Consider the following 19342-nt stretch of genomic DNA (forward strand, 5'->3'; position numbering starts at 1 on the left):
CTTACAACGTTGCGAAATCTACTACCTTCCTCTCCCGAGGCTAACATGCAACTCCCTTAAAATACATTAACCCTTCTTGGCGAAGAGCTACATGTGCCAAGCACGCTCTGTTGATCGCAAAACAGTCGCCAGATATCACAAGCCTCGAATGCTAAATAATGCTTCTGTTTTTATCCTTTGTGCAAAAACAGACATAGCAGGATGTATGTAAAACAGGGCTCATAGCGGTCCTTACAAGTGCTTATAAGTCCTTATATTTGAAAATAAAATATAAAGGCCCTTATAGGTGCTTACTTTTTATTTAAAGCCCTTATTTCTTGTTTTTTAGTGCTTATTTTTTGCTTTTGGTGCTTTTTTTAATAATTTTTTATTAATGAACGCACATTTTTTCCCTGTACCAAAGCCGAAACTTTCTTCCTTATATGCAACGTCAGATGTTGAATCATACTCCCGGAAATTGCTTTCCCCCTTCTCTGCATTAACGTAACCTATGGTGCACGCAAGAGCACACACAGGTGCATATCGTTCTATTGGTCAAAGCATTGTGAAAATGGCTGAAAATTCCGGTACATTCGGTATTCTTTTCCTCCCACCCAAATACTACACACGTTTATATTTCTATCAAGATTTTAATAATTTGCATTCTCGTTCCGCGTGGTCAGTTCATATTCGTGTTTATTATAATCATTATGCTTATATTATGAGCATATGCATGAATATTTATGATAATATAGTTCCAGTAACTGCTGAAGTATAGATAAACTTCCAAAGATGGGTGTGTTTGTACACAGATTAGCTTTCTAAGGATTAATATTCGGAAAGGCTTAAATAAAAGGAAAGTAATTGAATAGTCAAAATAATTTTTTTTTCCAATATATTATACAGTACGGAGGTTGGGAGGTTCTTCCCTTTCTCTGCAAAATCTCTAATATTGAAGCAGTGGACATTTTTTTGGTCACTGTCCAATCTGGGTTGAGTAGGACTAAAAGTTTTTGCGGTCCACCCAACCCAAGCGAAAATTGATTCTATTCCGGAAATTTAACGCAATCTGTTGAAACACCCCAGATTAGTCTCTTTCTTTTCCTTTATTTAGTTCTTTATTCTCCGAATACCGGCACCTGTTGATTCCGATTGCGTAATATCCCATGTGGAAGAATTACGCCGCACGTATTGCGCAATAACGTTTGCAGTATTTTGCAGAGATAATTAATTTTGATATTCAGTCTGAGGTTTGTTTATGAACACTTAAAAAGAGTTTTACTGTGCTTTCTAAGCAGAATATTTCTCAGTTCCGTTGGTCTATTTTTATGATGCGCATATCGAAATGTAAAAATCATTTATTTAGCTGAGAAATCTAAAGAACGGCTACAATCTCCCCCACACCTCTTTTTCGAGTTACTATCCAGAATATTTGGCAGTTTCCGAGTATGCGGGTTAATTGAGCTTTTATTGTTAAAGGATGACTGCATGAAGCAATTTCCCATCTTCTGATTTCAGAAATGTTCCTCTTTTTTACTTAAATTACTTTGCTTGGAATATATGTTAAGGGAAAACTGTTATGCAATGAAAATTTAGAAAATGTTCAGAATTTTGATTTAAGTTAAATTATTTAAATATTAATATGAGTGGAAAAATAAATTGTATTTATTGTTAGGTGCCAAACGAATACAATTAATATGGCTTATTATTATTTATTTTCTATATTTTGAACTGAAATTTCATCATTAAATCTTGTAATATAGTTTAGTTCTGCATAGTTTTCCCCCTCTCATTGTAAACTAATTCTGTAAATTGAACTGTCATTTAAAATTTAAAAGAAAAGTTAATTGTTTTCCATGATTGAGGTAATGCTCATTCTCTTAATAAATATTGCATTGCTCCATATTTTAAATTACAAGTCTAATTTTTCTTTTAATTTTATGCAGTTGTGTATAGTGTAATTAGAGAGGTGCTTATTTTTTCCTTAAATTGTCCTTGAAAGGTGCTTATTTTTTTTTTTGACTAAAATGTGGCTACGAACCCTGTAAAAGTATGTCACTGTATGTAAGATACCTAAATGTTAAGCTGGAAACTTAACGTCTAATAATAACTAACAGCCTATTATAAAGTAGAAAGATAAAAATATTACCAATTTTAAAAAAATGAAAAAAGAGTGTGTGCTTTTATCTGAATGATGCCAGGCAGTGGGAGGTAATAGTGCTTTGTTGGAATCCGTGGCTGTTAGAAGTGGTTCAAGCCGTAAATATAATTTATTCGATCATTTGCCATTTCTCCAAATAAAGTCAAGGCCTGTCCACATGAGTACACACTTGCTGTGTAATAACTGCTATTTTTTACTAGCATAAATTTGCATTACATGGAGGGTGTAAACCTGAGTTCGCTTGTGTTCAACGTTTTTGTCTGCAATGTAAACAAACAGCCAATAGCTGACTGTGTTCTTATCTTGTGACATAATTTTGAAAAAAACTTCTTGTTTACACTTTTCAGTATGGCGTTGAACTATATAGTGGTGAGTTTTTATTTAAAAAGATCTTAATTGTCCACTTCAATAAAATCATCAGCATTGTTTATGGCATCCTCAGTTCTTTCAAACAGTTATATTGGTAGAAATTTCAAATTCTTATGTAACTAAAAAAACTGCATATATATGAAGCATTGATCTGACCAATCTATCCATATGCTTCACTTGTATGGAACAGCACTAGGAACCTAAATAAATTACAATTTCTATGAAATCAGATTCTCTTGTGAGACAAAATTCTTAGTTATTAGAAATGTTCGCTATTTCATGTGTAACAAAAACCTCTGTAAATATCTCATCAAATACATCAAAAGCTTAATTTCGTCAAAATAACAACTTTTAAAATAAAGCAGTTGACTATGTAAGAATATTATGTAAAATACAGCTGTGAAATTTTCAAGGAGAACTTCAATCTGGGGCATATAACATTTATTGGATTACTATTTCAGCGACTTCTGCTGGTTTTATCATTTTTTCTCACGCAAATAGTCGCAGCTGGCTGAGTGGTCAGGGCACTGGATTGCAATGGGGAAAAAAGTCTTGTGTTCGACATCAGTTTTTTCCACCTTTGTTAATTTCATCTTATCACTAGCTTTTCTGTTTTTAAAACGTGTTTCTTATATGTAATCGTGAATCATTTTATGCTTATTTTATCTGCTGTTACTATTGTATTGTTTTCAATTCTAGTTTAAAAATGGGTATTATACATAGAAACCTAGAACCCATTATGTAATGATATACTTGCACCTCTTGTATAAATTATAGCTTTATTTTTACCCAGTTGTATATTTTGTTAGATAAGTCTCCAAAGTTTGAACCTCATCCTAAATTAAAAAAAAAAAAAAAATAAATAAATTATACACCAGTAATAAAATTATTTGCATATTAATTTGGCAGCATCAAAGCCATCAACTTCCAACTGAAGAAATATTCAGTTTTAATCCTGCGAAGATACTTAGTGTTAATAAGAAACAAAAAACACGATTTAATAAGACAAGTAAGCAATTTAATGCCTGAATGTTTGGAATAAATATTATCAGAATTACCAGAAAACTTCAGTGTTGCTTAATTTTTTCGATCCCTCCTGAATATCACTTATATTTAATGAAAAGAAAAATATATAAGGAATTACAGCCACTTTACCTAAGACAACTTTTAATAAAATTAATTTAAATGAAAGTACTATTACTCGCATCTGATATTTACAGACTGTAAATATTTTAGTGGAGTTGTGTTTTTCTTTAATTACATGAATATTAATTCAGAAATATTGTTTAAAAAATTAATACAGAATTCTTGAACATTTAGATTTTGTGTATGTAAAAATCTAAATGTTCAAGAATTACATTTAGATTTACTTTTGTTGCCAGTCTTACTAGCAACAGAAAGGTTTTAAAAGTACAAAATTTAACTTCTAGTATGGTCCCCAAACAGTAAAAGAGTTAACTGAAGTTCTGTATGTGGATTTAGAAGTTAAATGCATTAAGTTTCATACCATTATGGGACGACTAGTTGTCAAGTGGTCAAGTCCCCAATAAAAGGGTTGATGTATAGAATTTTCATGGCTTTCCCATATGTAAGTACATTTCAGTTTCCTTTAGAAAATTTCTGTGAAGCCCATAGGTAGATATCACTTTTGTGTTATGTGTTGATGAGTTCACCTGACTTGTTAGGTTAAGTGATTAAGGTTGGTTTGGTTTATTTGATTAGGCAAAGCTGTCGAGGGCTATCTACGTAAAGAGAACAATAACTTTGTGGAGGAAAACTGGCTCTTATACACATGAGGAAAACCATGAAAACACCCATGCAACCAGCCTATTCGCCAGGATTTGAACTTAAGACTGAACTGCCAGTGTTCACCAAATTTATTGCTTGATTGCTGGTAAGCAGCAACTGATTAAGGCAAAGCCTCACTGAATTTAGCTTATTTGTATCTTTACAAGCTAAATTCAGTGATGCAGCGCTATTAGAAATTTTTTGGAGTCACAGCAGATTTGTTTTATCATATTGTAATGAAGTTTGCTTTTTAAAGGTAGGAACATGTTTGTGTTTTACAAGTTCGAACATTTAGTGCATAATGGATATTTTATAAGTTAGCCTTTTGCTGTAAGAGCATATAAAAAGCTAAATTCGATATTTTTGGAACTTTCTCATATATCATACTTATTTTGATGAGCTATATAATTGGAACATACAGAATCAGTACTTAATAAGATAAAGCTTTTAGCTACTTTCAAATACTTTTATATATCCTGGCCTGGCAGTTTTGATTTTGAACGGTTTATTTTGATATACGACAATTAACTTTCCCTCCTCCAATTCTCTATACACTTTTTCTCTTGAAATAAAACTGAAATTTAAAAGTTGTATATCAAAAAATGATTATGTGCTGCTTTTATAAGAATTTTGTTTTTTAAATTTTATTCTCTAAAAGATCTTTCTTTTGCAAAATTTTAGGAAGCAGAATTAGCAGCCATTCTGTTAAGAAGATTATTGTCAAATGAATTTACAGAAGCTTTTTGTAATATAACAGTTGATACTACTAGGCAAATAAAAAATCAGCTACTTCATCGAATACAGCAAGATGTCAATCGTAATTTGAGACGTAGAATATGTGATGCTATTGCAGAACTTGCAAGAAAATGTGTTGGTGAGTTAATTTCAGTTCTTTTTATGCCATTATTCAATTTACACTCAAAATGCTAATAGTACACCTCCTTTTGAATAGTATCTTTGAACATATGTATATGATTGGTTCACTTAGAGCAGTGTTTCCCAACCTTTTTCTGTGCTATGCCTCACCTAAGCCTTTCTAAAATTGTTATGCCTCCTCAATTAAACCTAAAAAAAAAAAAAAAAAAAAAAAAAAAAAAAGAAATGGAGTAAACGTAGATTAAAACTGCAGCATATTTAAAAATGTATGGCATATTTACCTTACCACAAAAGCAAAATAAATAAATATCTAAAAAAAATCTGAAAGCTTTCAGTTTTTACATTATGCAGTGTCTTTTAACGTTTTGTGTGTTACCTTTCTTTATTAAATATCATGTTCTTCGCACTTAAACCATAAAATTTAATTGAACAGCAGTATCGCAGAATAATTTTAAAATGAACAAAGCTCCGATTCAGTCTTGCATGTTGGAGATAAAAATGTTTTTTTTTCCCCCCTGTACAGTGTTGCCATTGCTCATTTTGAAATCGCTGAGTTTGTTAATAAAAAATTCGTTAAAGTTTTACAAAATATGAAATTGATAATAAAACAAATTTCAAATTTGGGCTTCCAGATCTTTATATTCGCAGTAGGATTGCATCATTCAAAATTGGATGGCTCTAGGTACTGAATTTGGGCTTCCAGATGAGCATATTTGATAGAAAATTGCGTTATTCCAAATTTGATGGCTCTAGGTAATGTTTTATCCCAGTGTGAGAAACATACATACATTTATGGAGATTCTTCATTATTTAATTTCTTTAAATATAACACAGGCAGATAACATTTGGTAGCAACAAATTGAAAAGTGAACCAACACAAAATGCCAAAACAAAATTAATAGTCCTTCAGAGCAAATTGCCTCTTAGGGCTAAAAAACATATGTTTTCATTAGAAAAGTTTTTTTTGAAAAATGATGCTTCTAAAACTGAAATTAATAAAAATTACGAATTGAATTTACATACCATTTATATATAATTTAAGTACATTTATGTATGTTTTAAAAATATATGCAATGTATATACACTGTTTTGCAAAAATATTGAAGCACAATGAAGGAAGTGGTTGGTTTTGATGAAATTGAATATATGTATAGCTCATACAAAGAAAATAAAATGATTAAAAAATCAAGGTCATAATACCTGTTCACGGCTCACAATCATCCATTGAGTGTCAAATTGGTAGTTGGTCGAACCGCCCCTGGCAGAAATGCACTCTTGAATTCGTCGAGGCAAGGGAGTGGTAGACGTTCCTAATGTCATTCTGCGACACATCCTGCCAGGCATTCATCAATTGTCGCTCCAGATTTACGATATTTTGTGGTGCCCGAATCTGGTGGCCTACCATGTCTCAGACATGCTCGATTGGTGAAAGGTCTGGTGACATTGCTGGCCAAGGAAGAGTATCAACCACGCGTAGACAGTCCAGAGATATGCTAGCGGTATGTGGCCTAGCATCATCTTGTTGGAAAATGGCCCCAGGATGACGTGCCATGAAGGGTAATGCAACCGGCTGTAGGATGGTATCAAAATATTGTTGATCTGTTAAAGATCAGGGTTCGTACGGTCCTTAAGAGTCCTGAAAAGTCCTTAGATTTTTTGGAATCGATTTTCGGTCCTGAAAAAGTCCTTAATTTTGGCCAAAATCAGCAGACGGTCCTTAATTTTAATCATTTGAAATTTTTGTGTGTTTTTACGACTGTCATTTTGAGTGTGAATTAGCATTTTGAGGAATATTTTTGGCGATTCACTGCTGTATAGATGATTATCTTTTGAATGGGTTCATGAGTTATAATTTGTTTCTATTTCTAATATAAATGATAGGATACTTGAGTTTCTAAGCAAGAAGTGAAACATAAGCCTTTAGAAAGTCATTTTTCTAGTAAAGAGCTCTTAAACAACTTTTTGCTTTTGGGGATGCCAATTCTTTTATTAAACGGTTCTAAATTTGGCGACGTTTCAACATTTTGGCAATTTTAAGATTAGTTTCTATAGAAACTTTTTTAATTCCGAGATCTGAGAATTTTTCGACGATTTTTTTTAAAACATCGTAACATTAAAAAATTTCATTAAAATAATGGTAATATATTGAAATTATACTTAAAAATAACATTGAAATAAGACATTTTTATTTTTCGCTGTAATATTATAAAGTTTCATTTTGGCAACTTATTATGCAATATTTTTAATCTGAAAAATAAACAAACTATAATGCTATAAAGCACAATTTACGAAACAGCTCTTAGCAAAAGCAAAATTAGCTACATAATTCTTCATGTCTTCATCTAAATTTTTTCATAGTAAGAGTTTTTCCCATGTAATTGTCTCAGAATATGCAAAATTCTCAGAATGGGCATCAGTTTTCTCTATAAAATTAATTTTATACTTTTTTCCTCCTATTTTTTCCCAAAATATTTCTGGATTTTTGCTGTTACAGAATTGGTGGGGATAATTTTTCTTTAGGATTTCAGACATTGCAGCTTGGAAAGTTTAGAAGGATTTGAAGGCGAGATTTATAGACCCATGATTCTAGCAGATTCGAGAAATACACGACAAAATGAAAAATGTCTCCATGGTATCAACACGTAATGGATGTATTTTACAGAAGGTTTGCAATGAATTTCTTAATTTTTGGAGAACATCTGGAAGAACAATGAAAACATAATATTTAAATGCTTAACTTCTGATACTAGAATCTTAACATATTTATCTTCTCTTTATTTTCTCTACTTTTCACTAGACAGATGCATGGAAAATATCAAAAATGCTTCTGATTTTATCACATGGCCAGGCATTATAGAAAGAGATTTTTTTATTTATAAAGAAATTGAAAACTTACAATTTAAAAAATTCATCTAATATTTCTTAATGCATCATACACAAAGCTAGCACTAGGCATTTTCCCACCTGATGCAATCTCTGTGGATCCTAAATTCTGTTGCCTAGTGCCTTTCTAAATTCTGCTTCCAATGCCTGCTATAATTCCTAAACGTTTTGCCATTTCTAGATTTTGTTGTTCGGTGTGTCACTAAATTCTAGAAATTCTGCCACATCAGCTCTAACTGGCTTTTACTATATATATTTCATATTGTTTCTGAATGTTCATATTACTAAAGAAATAAAATTAGCTGCTTTCTCTGTACATTCTAAATGCATTTAGTGTTTTTTAGAATAACAGAAATCCTTAATTAAATCCAAAAATTCTAAAAGGAAAAGGAAACGTGTTGAAGAAAGAAACTGAATACATAAAGGAAATTATTCTTCAAAGATATGTGCAGTTATTATTATGCAAATTACCCAATTGTTCATGATTTCAACCTTTACTATAATTCCCCATTTCTATTTCCTCATATGATAGAGTTATTGAGCCAGATTAAATTAAAATTAAATTGTATAATCTTTGACCATTAGTCCACATTATTAGTTTCAATTTGACTGTTCTTGTTTAATTGCATCACCGTGAGATGTAATTGATTTTGTTAGCATCAGAACATGCCTTTATGTTCTAAGCTCTTTTTTAAATAAGAGGTTTATTTAAACCTTTTTCTAATATTATTGTAGTTAATTTCAGACATAGCGATAATATGCTTCACGCCTGTCGGGAGTTTTGTACTGTTTAACTTTTGCCATATCAATTAAACCCTCATAGGTATATTGTGGAGAGGTTGACAAGTTAGGAGATAAAGACTCAGAAACTAGCGACAGCATTGATTTGCATATTGAGACAAATCTCTAATTGTTAGAAAAGATGCTTAAAAAGAAGGAAATCTATATAAACTAGCCAAAATGTCTGGGAAGGCTTCAAATTAAAATGATGGATAAATATTTTTTGACTGTTGTTGTTACAAAACATAAATGTTCTGTAGCTTTTAATGCGTAATTATCTTAATATCGTTTAAGAAACTTTAAACTGTGAAATTTTATCAGATTTTGATTTAAATAGAGCTTTTTTAACAAATATTGTTAAAAAATAAAATTTAATAGTGGTCATGTAAATCCATAATGGTTATCAAACTATGTAATTTAATTATTTATAACTAACTGCTTACCCTTAAAAATTATCTCTACATATTAAAGCGAGTTATTACCTTTCATTAATACTCACTGTGGTCACAAGATAAATTATAAAAATGTAAAAATTCAAGTAAAACATATTCTATGCATCTACTTAAAAATAATACAAAACAACTTATCACCTCTGGTGCTTTAATGGCTTATTGGAACCTTAAAGTATGTTAACTGGGTTACAACCCCTGCTTTAATGGCTTATTGGAACCTTAAAGTATGTTAACTGGGTTACAACCCCTGGAACTGTACACGAAGCTACGGCACTAACTGCATGAAACAGAACCTGACTAACTTTCAACACTTGCCAACCTTGCCTACATCAGGCCTTTCAGGTTTGTTCTAATCAGCAGGTCTTTCTGTAGACAAGCAGCAGCGGTGACAACATTCAGTCTTTTAGTTATGAATCATGCTGATTATGATCTTGCTTCTCATTTTAACTTATGCAGTTTGACCTAAAATCTACCTGCTATTTACTAAACCTCTAGACTGACCAAGTATGTGACAAAATGAGATGTAACAAATATCAACATAAAGCTAACTTTTAGTAAAACGTAAATGTCACTTATCTTCTTTCAAAAATGACAAACAATTATAAGTGTAAAATATTTAATGCTACTTGATAAATTGCATAAAGTTTATTTTATTCTCAAACTTATTAACAATTATGTTAATTAATTCTTGTTTAGCAATAATGCGTACTACTTAGGGATCTATTTTATTTTTAGGATGGTGTTGCAAAAACGAAATTCAGGCATAGATAATATCTTCAATTGAATTTATTCAGTTCCCATTTGCTCATAGGTCCTTAATTTTTTTCATTAACGGTCCTTAAAAGTCCTTAATTTCCGTGTGCAGAAATGTGTATGAACCCTGAAAGATGTACAGAGGATGACGAATGACCTGCTGTCTTAAGAAATGGCTCCCCTAAACCATGCTGCCCCCATTCTCTCCAGACACGAACACTGTGGTCATCTGCTTCAAGAGTGAAGCGGATTCATCGCTGAATGCTATCCAATGATAGTCTGATGGCAGCCACGATGATCAGCTGCGACACCACTCCAGACGACTCCGCCGATGTTGTGGGGTCAAAGTCAAACGTCTTAAAGGCCTCTGTGAGCGTAACTCTGCCTCGGACAAGTGCCGTGTGATGGTGGATGATATCTTGCCTCGCATTTGTGATCCTTGGCATCTTTGCACAACGGTGTCTGTATGCTGCAGGTGGCGGCCTATTGCTCAGTATGACCACCCAGCTTCACGCAACCCTATAATGTGACCACGTTCGAAGTCATTTAGTTGTTTGTAAGGTCTTCGATATCGTCGTAATGGCATCTTTAGTTGCTTCTTTACAGAATTACAATGGCAGCAACAAAAAAAGTAATTTTCCGCCTCTGTTACCGGTTTTATATTTTGCAAATTGCGCACTAGAAATGCGCGCTGTGATCACAATTCCTGATCATTTGCATTTTCAATCAAGATGTTTTTTGAGTGCCAAATTTCATCACAATCACAAAAGTCATTCTTGGTGCTTCGATTGTTTTTTGCAAAGGAATATATATTTTTAAACAATAAGACTTTTGCAACATATTAATTGATGTTTATTTCAAATTAACATCAACGGTGAATGCTGAGCGCTACTGCAGAAACCGAGATCCAGGCACTAAGTATTTCTCATCATGCATAACAAATAGAGCAAAATGCTTAGTGTCGGCCCAGTATAACCAATGGTTAACTCTAATGTTTAAGAATGAAATCATGGCTGCTAACATTGTGGACTTATTGCTTATACTGGAGGTTTTCCCATCTTGAGTAGCGAATGAGAGTAGCCATATGGGTTAACTTAAACTCTAAACTCTTGAGTCTATTTTCGAATTGTTCCCCTAACAATAGAAATGTCCTCTTGTGGGGCATGTGCCCCACCTTGGGAATACTGACTTAGAGTGTTAAAAGTATGTTTTGAAATTTCACAATAAAAAAGATGTAATAAATAAAAAGTAGCTGCTAATGTCATCAGTAAATTCTACTGCATGGAATTATCCTTTGTATTGAAGCCTATAAGGTAACTTACACATTCTGCCGAAACTTTCTAATTTGATTATATTTTTGTAGTCAAGTATGGTCAGTTTTCAAGTACTTAGAAGTATTACTTAGAAGTAGTTACACTTAGTTATAAAGGAGAAAAATAAAATTTTGGTGTGCTCAGTGTTAAAATGTAAGATAATTTAATTTTTCTAATGAAGCAAGGCAAGTTAAATTTCTAATGCAAAAAATTTACAAATTTGACTTCTGAAATATATACTTATGTGCAAAATTAAGAGAATTTGCAAACTTTGTCTATTTTTGCAAAAAGTATTGAATGAAAGGTACTAATCATGCCATCAAGGAATAATGCAAATACTCTGATGTCATTGTGTAAGTGTTCATGTGTGTGTCTGCAGAGCTATAGAGGGGATCTGAGCACATGAGGGGTTTCTTAGCAATTCATGCGCTCGTACTTGTACGTGACATTTTCGATGTTTCTAGCAAGAGGTATATAAGTTTTATAAGGTATCTTGTAGGTTATGTAGCAAAGAATGTCTGGATATGACAGGATAATATGGAGAATTGTCGATAGATTAAGGGTGTGCAATTTGTTGAAACAGTTTCAAGACAGTGTTGACCAATATCCACAATGGCATAGGAGAATTGTCATTTAGCACTTTCATTTATTATTTGGCATTGTTATTTAGAACATTATTTGGCAGTGACAAAACATGACTACAACTTCAGAGCTCTCACGGGAACTGCATGTTACCGCTAGAACCCAAGTATCATGCCTTGGACACTGATATGATTCTTGGCATACCTTTATCTGGAGAAAGCCTCGAATATGATACCAACCCTCCCTCATCAGGGAAAATGATCATTACGATGGTGGAAGTGTAATGGCTAGGCTGGCATTATGTTGGATGGCAGCAGAGCCCTGCATCGGTTTGGTAAAGCCTGCTTGACCACTTCGGGTTATAGAGATCTTAAAGCCCTTTGTTCAATTTTTCAGGGTGCAGTCTGTACTAGGTTCCCAGTAATGTAAAACTGGGATCAACTGGTCGATGGTTATCTAGAAAGTGAGGATATTCGACTCATGGACTGGCCAGCCAGATTTCTTGACCTGAACCCTACAGAGCTTGTCTGAAATGCTCTTGGGAGGGCAATTTCATCTTGCTGCCATCTCCTTCTGAGAACCATACTGGAGTTGAAAGCTGCCTTGCTGCAGGAGTGCAGTCGACTGCTACAGGGGCTCAACTGCTTCCTTCATGCTGCGTGGCGTGTCTGCATGCCATCATGCTGCTTGATATGTGGCACCATGCTGCATGATCTGTCTGGATGCAAGAGAACCTGTATTATGAGCTTTATTGATTATCACATTTATATCAGATGCAGTTTCTTTTAATCCTCTGAGCGGTCCAGGTTTTTGGATCTGTCCTGAAGACCTGTATTTAAAGAGCCTTTATTAGCTGTCTATGTATATTTACCTATTTTAATATTTATTTTCATAAACTTAATTCATCAAGATGGCATTTATTATTAATGAAAGTAAGAAAGCAAAATACCTTAAATTATAAGCTAATATATATATATATATATAAGAGGTGACAAAAAAAAATCTTCTGGTTAGGATGTACGGAGGGCTAATGCAGAATGGACTGTCTTGAAAGCTGAATGAAGAAGTGGCCAGTCTTCTTCATATTAGTCTTGAAAGAGGATTGATATCCATTTAGACAAGAGTATTCAGTCAAGTGTTCTTAACATGGCAGTTCCCAAAAATGTAGAGAATCCCTTAACTTCGTATTAAGCAGATTCATTTTGGATAAAATCCAGACAAATAATTGCAGTCTTGTTGAAAGTGAAGCTTGGAAAATCTTGATAATGGTTGTATAAAATTATTATAAATACAATATAAATAAGCACATTTGCAGCATATATTTTATCACCAATTTGTGAAGCTTTATTTAGCAACTGAAAAGGAACAAGCATTGGAATTAGTAAAATAAAATGCATAGAAAATTTCTTTGCGCAGCATTATGTTGAAATTTGATTCGTGTTGCATCTTTCTGCAGAACTTTTTTAAATGAGGCTGTTGAGTCACTTAAATACACTTAAGTAACAGAAATTAGTAGTTCTTGAAAAATAATGTATAGGGAAGTAAGAGCTAGATATCATTGAAATGTTAAACACAGTAAGATCTTCCATCATTATTTATTGAAGTGATATGCAACAAATCTAGACATCAGTAAGGAGTTGGAAAAGCAGAAATTTTTTCTTTTGTTTGTTTAAAGCACCAAATGCATTTGTAATGTGATAAACTGTTTTGAAAAAGTTGTGTAGATTGCAAATATAAGTGACATTTCTGTGGCATTCTGTAGTGCAAATTTTATTTAAGTCGATTTAGGTGACTTTGCAAGGTACAAATGCCAAAAATGTCAAGGTATTTCACCGTTTTTAATGCCACTAATTTATTTAAATTATGCACAGTTTTTACTGTTATTTTATTTGTGCTAAATATTTATACTGTTTGTTTATTCTATATCGTTAATAAAATTATGTGCAGTTTTTACTATATAATTACAGAGTTTCCAACTCTCCAATTTTGGCAGGAGACTTCCGATTTTCCACCATACTAACCTGATTTACAACACATATCTCCCAACTTACTGGTAGAATTTCTCACGATTTTTATGTAGCTTCGCTTAATACTTCATTATTTGCACCCAAAAAGGTGATTTTGGGCATCTGAAAGTGCTTCATTTTTCTCTAGATTACGCATAAAAGAAAGTAATTTCATTTGTGAGACATTATGGCACTGTATCTGTGAAAAGAGTAAAATACGTGATGTACTTTAAAAAAATCATACACAGATGACTTTTTTCAATTATTTATTGAGGAAATGTAATGCATTTATAATGTTATGTCATTTGTCATGATTTTTCGATTTCTCATGGTTGGAAGGGCCAGTGCATGCACACAAGGGCAATATGAATCATATAGGGGGGACCTCCCAAAAAGTTTTTATGTCGAATGAATGCATCAGATCATGCTGAAGCTTTATTTAGAAAAATATTTCCTGATAGCAAAATTGCTAAGAAATACTCAAGTGCAAGGGTAAAAATAGCTTAAGTTGTTAAACAAATAGGTATAAAAACTAAATCTTCAGTTGTTTGACTGCATTAAATATGTGACTACATAAATTTCCAATTGACAGTGAAGTGATTTATTTTGCATGCAAAGTTTGAGATATTTCTCTCCTAGCAAATGCATATTTTCAGATATAAGATTTTTTGAATAGATTTAGTTTTGAAAGACCATGATAATGTGTTCCAACTGATAAATTGCAGCCACAGTTTTGCAGCTTACAATTAGAAACTTGAGTTAAGTTACGAAACCAGCAAGAACTGACACCCAGCAGTTTTAATGGGAAAATGAAAGGTGCTGATGGAATTTTAAAGTATAGCGAACTGTCTAGAATAGTATTGGCATTCTAGAAGTTCCCCATAGTAATGCAGATTGCAAGAGGATTTTCAGTATTGCTACTAAAGTAAATTAAATTTAGATCTAGGCTTAGCAATGACACATTAGAAAGATTTTTATTAGCAAAGGCATGCACCTACATGGCAACTGCTATGTAATTGCTAAATCTACTACATTTCTTAGCATTGGTATGAAAACTAATTAAAATATTATTTTTCTATTAAAAGGTCCTAATAATAACATTTTTTACATGTAAGTATTTTTGCACCATTTGCATTTAAAATTTAGTAACTGAACTTTAAAATATCAATTATTTGAACTTAATTCATTCTAGAAAAATATATTCCTTAATATACAGTGGTACCTTGAGATTCGTTCCATGACTGAGCTCCTAAGTTAAAGTTCTTGTATTTTGAGTCAATTTGGCCCACCAGCATCTGAGAGGTCAATTCGCTGAACAGTGGTAGTTTGGTCCAAGGTGTGAGTTCTGTGAACGGGCTGGCTGCATGGCCGTTTTTGTGGTTTTCCCTGTGTGGAACATGTATATGAGCCAGTTACCATTAGAAGGCATCCATCCCCTTAGGCAGATAGCCTTCATGGCTGTGCCATAATCACATAAAACTAAACCAAAACAAGTGTAAAGTCAATTTTCCCTGTTGCATACCTGCCAACTTTTATGAATTTTTCGTAATTTTTACAAAAATGCATTTGTCTTTACGATTCTATGATCATAATCCATTTTTTACGATTTTTTTCCTTTTTCAAGTGTGTTTAGTGATTTTTGTCGAAATTTTGGAATTTTTCACCAATTCAGCGATTTTCGCCAATTGCATCGTGTTTTACCACCAACTACTGACTACTTCGAATCTAGTAACCTGCGGTTTCTCCCAACTCGCCGCTTAACCAGCCAATCCAATGCGCTGAACTTGTTTCTCCCACTCTTTTCTTTGTGGGCGTGAGATTATTTTTTTCGCGTTCGCTTCAGCAGCAAGGGAATTATTTAGCTCGGACTCAGCGAGCGTGGATTGTCGCATTCTGATTTTTTTTTGTTTGCAAGTGCTACGAATTTTCTTAATACGTCGTTGTTACGAAATGAGTTCAAAAAACCGTATTCTCAATATTTTCAGCCTGCCTACAAAGCCGAATTTCCAACAATTAAAGAATCCTTCAAAGGAAATAACTATGCATTTTGCAACGTGTACGTGTGTGACTTCATAATAAGTCACGGTGGAAGAAGCGACATTGTGAAGCATATTAAGTCTAAAAAGCATGGAGTTAATGCTTCGGCTTCGACAACGTCAAAGAAAGTGGATGATTTTTTTTCAAATTTGGCTACGAATTCGGATGCTGATGTCATTTTGGAAGAGTGTTTGTTTACTGCATTCCTCATCGAACACGTGTCGCTAAGCGCTGCCGATCACGCCGGTGAACTTTTCAGGTGGATGTTTCCCGACTCCAAGATTGCTCAGAAATATGCTTGTGCTCACACGAAAACATCTTCTATTGTGAACAAAATTACTTGCGATGCACAAAGTAAAACGATAGCTGCACTCCAGAATTCAGCATTTTTGGTGTCAATCGATGGCAGCAACGACAGCGATTAAAAGCTTTACCCCATCGTTGTCACATATTTCTGTGATGTTTCTAATGAAATGAAAACTCATCTTTTGCGTCTTCCATTGTTAAATGGAGACACTACGGGGGAAAATATTGCGTACGGGGGAAATACGCAATATTATAATACGCAAAAATATTGCGGGGAAAAATTATGGGGGAAAATATTGGTAATTAATGAGTTGAAACAACTTAACATCCCAATATCAAACTGCATTTCATTTGGTGCAGATAATGCTCATGTCATGGTGGGTGACAAAAAGGGTGTAGCCTCTTTCCTCAGAAAAGAACAAAATTAATTAATTGTTAATGGATGTCCATGCCACTTAATTAATTTGAAGCAGAAAAAGCTGCAGCTGCTTTACCATTAAATATTGACCAGCTTCTGATTGGTGTGTTTTTCTATCTGGAAAAAAGTGTAAAAAGGAAAGAAAACCTGAAGAATTTCCAAGAACTGTGCTCTGGTGAAACGAAAAAAATTCTGAAACATGTATGCACGAGATGGTTATCCTTAGGCAGAGCACTAGGAAGGTTTATTGAACAGTGGGATGCATTGCTAAAATATTTCCACGAAGAGACCAAAACGAAACCACAGATCCCATCAAATTTGTCAGCATATAAGATTCTGAAAACCAACTTTGCTTCTAATCAAAATGCTTTAAAAGGGAAAGCCAACACACAGAATCAAACCCTTTAAAAAGAAAATGCTTAGAAGACTCCTCAAAGGTCAACTTTGTCAAAGAAGTTGAAGGGAAGAAGAAACAGTCTTCTATTCGCCGGAAGGAAAGGATCTTCTATCTTCTTTCTTTGGATTTGAACAATCCATATTGTAGTTTTGTGTTAAGTACCATTAAAATTTTTGAAAGTGTAAATACCCTTCTACAATCAGCTTCGCCAAAATCTTCCCTGCTTATCCAAATTCTTAATGATCTTTTGAAAGAACTTTATACTAAGTTTGTAAAACCGTTCGTTGTGAAAAACAGTGTGTTGATTCGTGTTGCCTATAATAGTTTGGCAAATCAAAAGGATGACAATGATCTTATTATTGGAAATCAAACCAGGGAACTTGTAAATTCTTTGAAAGATCACGAGAAAAAAGAATTTTTTCAATGTGTTAGAAAGTACTTTTCCTCAGCCTGTGATTACACTGTAAGGAAGTTTCCTTTCCAAAATGAAGTTCTTTTAAATGCTGAAGTGGCAAATTTGAAACAAATTGAAAATTCATCTTTTGAAAAGATTTGTTTTTTTATTGATAAATTTCCATTTTTGTTAACAATTAAAGAAAATGAATGCCATAATGATGCTTTAGATGAACTACAGGACCAATTTTCTGCTGCACAGTTTGAAGACTTTGCCAGTTCTGGAGAAGATAGACTTGATGTCCTCGTTGGTACCTTAAAAAGAATAAAAAGAGCTGATGGAATACCAAAATATGATAGACTAGCAAGAGTTTTATGTGCCATTCTCGTAATTCCACACAGTAATGCTGAGTGCGAGAGAGTCTTCAGTGTTTCAGTTTCTTGTTCAGTGTTCAGTGTTTCAGTTCAGTCTTCAGTGTTCAGTTTCGTTCTTCAATTTCACTAAAAACTCTAGAAAACATTTTAATTGCTAAATGTTATGAGGAAACTAATTGTTATGACAGGAAATTTTCCAAAGAATTTTTGGCTAAAGCCAAAAAATGCGCTCTAAATTCATTGCAATAATTTTTTTGTGTAACATTAAGTTCTTGTTTTATGTTTCCTAATAAATTTTTTAGTTACTACTTAATTGATATTTGCTAATGTAAGTACAATTTTCTTTTTTCTATTTGTATAAATTGTTATTTTTTTAATATCAGAGCATGATATTAATTCTTCGTGTTCTTCTGAATTTTGGAGAAATCTTCTGAATTTTTATCTTTAGAGGTTTGCAGGTATGCTGTTGAAGTTAATTGAATAGTGATTAATTCATGCCAACCCCCAAACAATTGTTCCAACTTTTTTGTTAAATGTTTTTAACACAAGGAAAATGTATAATGAACAAATATTGCATATAAATAAAATGAAACCTAATATAATTTTATAACACCTAATCAAAAGTAATTTAAAGAAATAAACAGATACATAAGTATTATATTAGCATATGACATATCTATTATTAAATTGTTTCGTTCTGATTTGTGCTTAAACTTATTTTCTTCAGAAGTTCTTTTTTGTAACACTTTTGTCACTTTCATCCGAAGGGTGTTTCAGCAGAAACTTATCCAAAGAACTTTGTTTCTTTCTCCCTTTTAGAATCTTTGTGAAATGAATTAGGCAATTGTTATTAAATAGCTATGCTGCGTGACCAATTGCAAATCATTCAGGCTGTTTCTTTTCAGTGAAGTCTGAAACTTTTTCCCAAATTGTTAACACATCCTTTATTTCACTTGAAGAGATAGCCTTTTCTACGTCTGGCTCCTGTTCAGTCTCTTGCAGAAATTGCATTTGTTGCTGCTTGTGTTGTTCCATTAACTCCTTTGTCATCAGTTCTTTGGATTGTGTGGTAACATGCTCTTTGATATCCCTCTCATCCACTTCCAGGCCCATGGACTTTCCAAGATGCACACTCTGCTCCAGCACTTCCTGTTCAGGTTCTAAATTCACCCCTTTCAGTGGGCCATATAGGCATATGGCAGTGTTATAGTGGTCGTTCCAAAACTCTTGAAGGGTGAGCTTTGTGTTTATAATTTTAAAACAGTGTTGAGACGTGTGTTTGCTAAAAAGTTTCTTGAAATTAGCGATCACATATTGGCCCATGGGCTTTAGGATAGGGGGTGCTGGGTGGAAGGTAGAGAAACTTTATAAAGCTGAACTCCTTGAGGATGTTGTCTTCAAGGTTTGGTGACTGGCAAGCAGCATAGTCATGGACAGGAAGAGCTTGCATAGATAAGTCATTGACCTCATGGCA

General features: G+C 33.3%; 1 protein-coding gene across 3 annotated transcripts in view; it reads left to right on the forward strand.

Moving 5' to 3' along the window:
- Karybeta3 (karyopherin beta 3) overlaps window positions 1–19342 on the forward strand; it is a 196376-nt gene that overhangs the window by 41706 nt on the left and 135328 nt on the right. For all 3 annotated transcript variants that reach the window (XM_085809207.1, XM_085809206.1, XM_085809205.1), the window contains exon 3: window positions 4979–5171. In XM_085809207.1, the coding sequence (XP_085665333.1) occupies window positions 4979–5171 (193 nt within the window). The remainder of the gene's footprint in view (window positions 1–4978; window positions 5172–19342) is intronic.

Source organism: Stegodyphus dumicola, chromosome X2 (genome assembly GCF_044657685.1).
Source record: "Stegodyphus dumicola isolate Sdum_Otavi_A_Nest chromosome X2, ASM4465768v1".
NCBI lineage: Eukaryota > Metazoa > Arthropoda > Arachnida > Araneae > Eresidae > Stegodyphus > Stegodyphus dumicola.